This window comes from Gavialis gangeticus, unplaced genomic scaffold, assembly GCF_001723915.1.
Source record: "Gavialis gangeticus isolate Ggan-Ray unplaced genomic scaffold, GavGan_comp1, whole genome shotgun sequence".
In the NCBI taxonomy this organism is placed as follows: Eukaryota; Metazoa; Chordata; order Crocodylia; family Gavialidae; genus Gavialis; species Gavialis gangeticus.
The window spans coordinates 1,864,647-1,868,258 of record NW_017728965.1 but is presented as its reverse complement, the minus strand read 5'-3'; the positions used below and the strand labels follow the sequence as shown (position 1 = coordinate 1,868,258).

General features: G+C 42.4%; 1 protein-coding gene across 1 annotated transcript in view; it reads right to left on the bottom strand.

Moving 5' to 3' along the window:
- The window catches only part of STC1 (stanniocalcin 1), a 16,689-nt gene extending 13,296 nt beyond the window's left edge, over nt 1-3,393 (bottom strand). Inside the window, exons 1-2 of the mRNA XM_019504136.1 lie at nt 3,095-3,393; nt 625-767 (exon numbers count right to left, since the gene is read on the bottom strand). Of these exons, the coding sequence (XP_019359681.1) occupies nt 625-767; nt 3,095-3,212 (261 nt within the window). The 5' untranslated portion in view covers nt 3,213-3,393. The remainder of the gene's footprint in view (nt 1-624; nt 768-3,094) is intronic.
- Between the last annotated feature and the right edge of the window lie 219 nt (nt 3,394-3,612).

Sequence of the window (3,612 nt, the reverse complement as noted above, 5' to 3'; positions counted from 1 at the left end):
AAAATGGCAAATTATACACATTTTGTAGAAGAAACACAGAGGACAAAGGTCCTCGGCACAACCAGGATTCCTTTATGCCATTGTTTTAGATATTCCACGCAATGAGAGAAAAAGAGAGTGAGAGCAAGGGAGAGGAGAGAGAGAGAGAGAAAGTGTCCCTGCAGTTCCACTAAGTCAGGCTGATCTGGCTTTGCATTCCCAGGGTTGAAATCTTCCAGTTCAAATTATACGTCTGTGCCAGGTCACACAGTCAGAAAACGTACTTTGTTAGAAGAACGTTTCCTCCTGAAGAGGAAACTCAGCTCCCCGCCCCACAAGACATCCTCTGCCAAGTCTTCACACATAGCACACAGTATGTGGAAAGTGTACTGTAGAAAGTCTTCCTGAAGAAGAGATTTGTGGCCAAAAAACCCAAATCCTCATTCCCACAAGACCATCTAAGTAGCAGGAAGAACCACACGGAAGTAGGTTCCCGTGGCAGGATGAGGCCAAAGAAATTAAGGCCTCATGTTAGCAAAGTAGTGAAGCACGTGCTTAAATGCCGTTGTGGAATCATGGCAGAAATGTATGCTGAACAACTAGGAAGCCATACAGGAGAGCTATACAGCTATTCCTGTAACGTACCTGAGTGTCAAATTTAGCAGCGCTGTAGAGGAAGGATTTGCAGATGTCGTACATTCCATCGGTGTCACAAGTAGAGTTCTCCAGGCACGCGAATGCACCACAGCCCACCTGAAGGGCACTATTTAAACAGCGAACCACTTCAGCTGGAAGACAGGCAGAGAACTTATTACGTACTCCTTCCCATAGGCACTTTTCAGCCAAGATGACAAAGCATTGAACCACTGGATTAATCAAGTCTCACAAGACTGCTGCAAAGGTAGTCGTTCTTGGCTTTCTGTTTCATAGGACTGGGAAAGGGAGGACACTAGTGGGAGAGAATAGGTACCCAAGGCAGAGATAAAATAAGGCATTAACTGGATTCATGAAACCACCGACTGGCAAAAGGTGTGGGTAGAACCCAAATGCTCCTGGTTGCCAGTTGTGTGCTGTAGCCCTGTAGAAAACAGAGATATTAAGCATTTCATACTGGGTCATTTCCACATAAAAATTTGCCTGGAGGCACGGCTTAATGAACATTTGATTGTTATATTTTATTTGAAAACTGGGTAGAAGGAACTCGGCATCAAGTGGGGGAAAAAGGCTACTGCTGCTGATGGAGAGAGGAAGGAGAACTATCAATACAGAAATTATAAAGATCTAGGCTGCTACTAAGACATGAGGGCTCAAAATAATGCTTGTTTGAAAGGAGGTCATGATGAGCAGACAATTTCCAGACCACATCCAGTACTGGAAAGAAAAACTGAATCCACAGTAGACTGTAACACTAAATATAATAGCTATAAAAATGGAAGGCCAAGTTATTCTGAAGAAGATAAGCTTTAAATATTATTGGGAGTATTTATATCATGCTAGGAAGGGAAAAAGTTTAAGAAAAGGTCTTAAGCTTATGCACATTCTTGGCTTTGCTCTGTAGGGCAGATCAAATGTTATAAAAAACCTGACACGAATATGGTGCTCAACTCTTCAGAGCAGTGCCCGAAAATGAAGAGAATCTAAGGAAACCTTGATTAGGTAGAATCCATTCTTGATCAAAGTTATACACGGTGGTCTCCATTAGTTTAATTACAATAGTGCAGGTATAAGCTCCTGGGCATATAGCAGGGCACAAACCTTTTTAATACATGCTAGTATGCAATTAAAGAATAATCCAGCTTCCCTGGCACAATACTGCTCTAAACTTAACAGGTAGTAACCTTTTCTGGTAAGCTGAACGTCTGTCCCATTGTGTTCATTCAGAGCCTATCCATTACTTTTTGCCAGATCATGTTACAGGCTGCCTTTAGGAAGAAACCTTGAGTCTCAAAGTAAGATACTAGACGTGGGAGTCTAACTACACCAAGTGGTAGAGAGCAAAAAAGCCTTACTAAAAATTAGGAATGTGGCTAAGGAAGTTAGTTATTTTTTTCCTAAAGACACCAGTTGTAAGGTGGGTAGCTACTGTGCTCTGATACTTCTTATATACGTCTGAGGAAAGCAATTTTTGATAAGGTCATCCTCTCTTGCACTTAAAGCTTTGCCATCGCAAGTTATTTTCATAATTATGTTTCCACAGGTTCAGATTATAACTTTGCTTTCAGCAGGTTTAATATGCATTAGGCTTTTATTGTTTTAGGCACAGTGGAATAGTGAGACACTATGTTTCTATAGCAACCAAATACAAAAAGGAAATTGAGCAAACACCCTAGTATAATGCTGCAGAGCCCTGCAGATCTAAAATAAGACATCTGTTAATGAGCTCTGAATTAGAGACCTCCTAATATCTTTTCAATATACAGGAAGGCTGATTTTCATTTTTCCATTGTTCAAGATAAAGCACTGTAGATGTCTAGATCATCTGAGCACATGAAGTAGAGGTATTCAATAAGAACTTGCTAGTTATTTTTATCTGTTGTATAGGCTACTTAGCTAAATGTCATGATCATATTTATATGTTACTATCCCAGGCAATTTCTATGCGCAGTGGAGACCACACGTTAACAATGGACACGTTTTTAGGATTGCTGCATTCTCTGAACTGGTATTAGAAAAAGATTCCTGTCTCTCCCTTTTTGAACATAGATATTTAGAGGAGCAACGGTTCAGTGAATAAAATCAGTGGAGAGTGAACTCAAACCCCCACCCAATTTGTTAATTCCCTATGATGGGGGGAAGAGAGCGAGAGACGCATTCAACCAGCATGAGAAAAGTATATTGAACTCGGAGGGGGGAGGAGGTGGAGGGGGGAGGAAGGGCAACGGGGAAATAGACCCTGCAGAGTACATCCCAGTTTATAATCCAATTCTGGAATGAGATTGCCTCCCTCTATGTATAATTACATATCCTAAAGAATCATTTTTCCAGGCTTTCTGATTCCACAATAGCTTATTGCTATCAGTCATGAAGTTCAGAGCAAAAAGAGCATCAACACAATATTTGCAGCACTGTTAACACATCAGGGCTCAGCCCCAAAGCCCCCTCTAATAAGTGTTACCTGAGTTCTGTGCTGCAACCCTGGTTTTCCTGGGGCTCACAGAGTCATTCTGCTCAGCTTCATAGGATGCAGAGGCACTGATCACCAGCAGCAGGAGGAGAACTGACTTTAGGAGCATTCTTTGACAAGTTTCTGCTAAGTTTTTTTTCCCCTTGTGCGTGTGTCTCCTGTTCTCTCTCTCCTCGGCTTCAGCAAAGATGCGGATCTGGATGCACACAGAGAAAGGAGTCTGTCAGAGACTTTGTAGCTACTGCAGCCTTGTTCTGCTTTACACCCCTAGCTCTTGCTCACTGGGGGACCAGGAGAAAAGCCCAGGGCTTTTATAGCCGGCCTTATCTGTCCCCCTCCAGGACAAGGAGCCAATCAGAAGGTGGAATAGGCAGCCAATGGGAGCCTGCGCTCATTCAAGCACCAGAGCACTGGAACTTCACAGGAAGAATATTTTCCAGCCAATTAAAAGTACCTGCCAAACAACAATAAAGAAAGTTAATCTTCACAGAAATAAGGGGGGGGGGGGA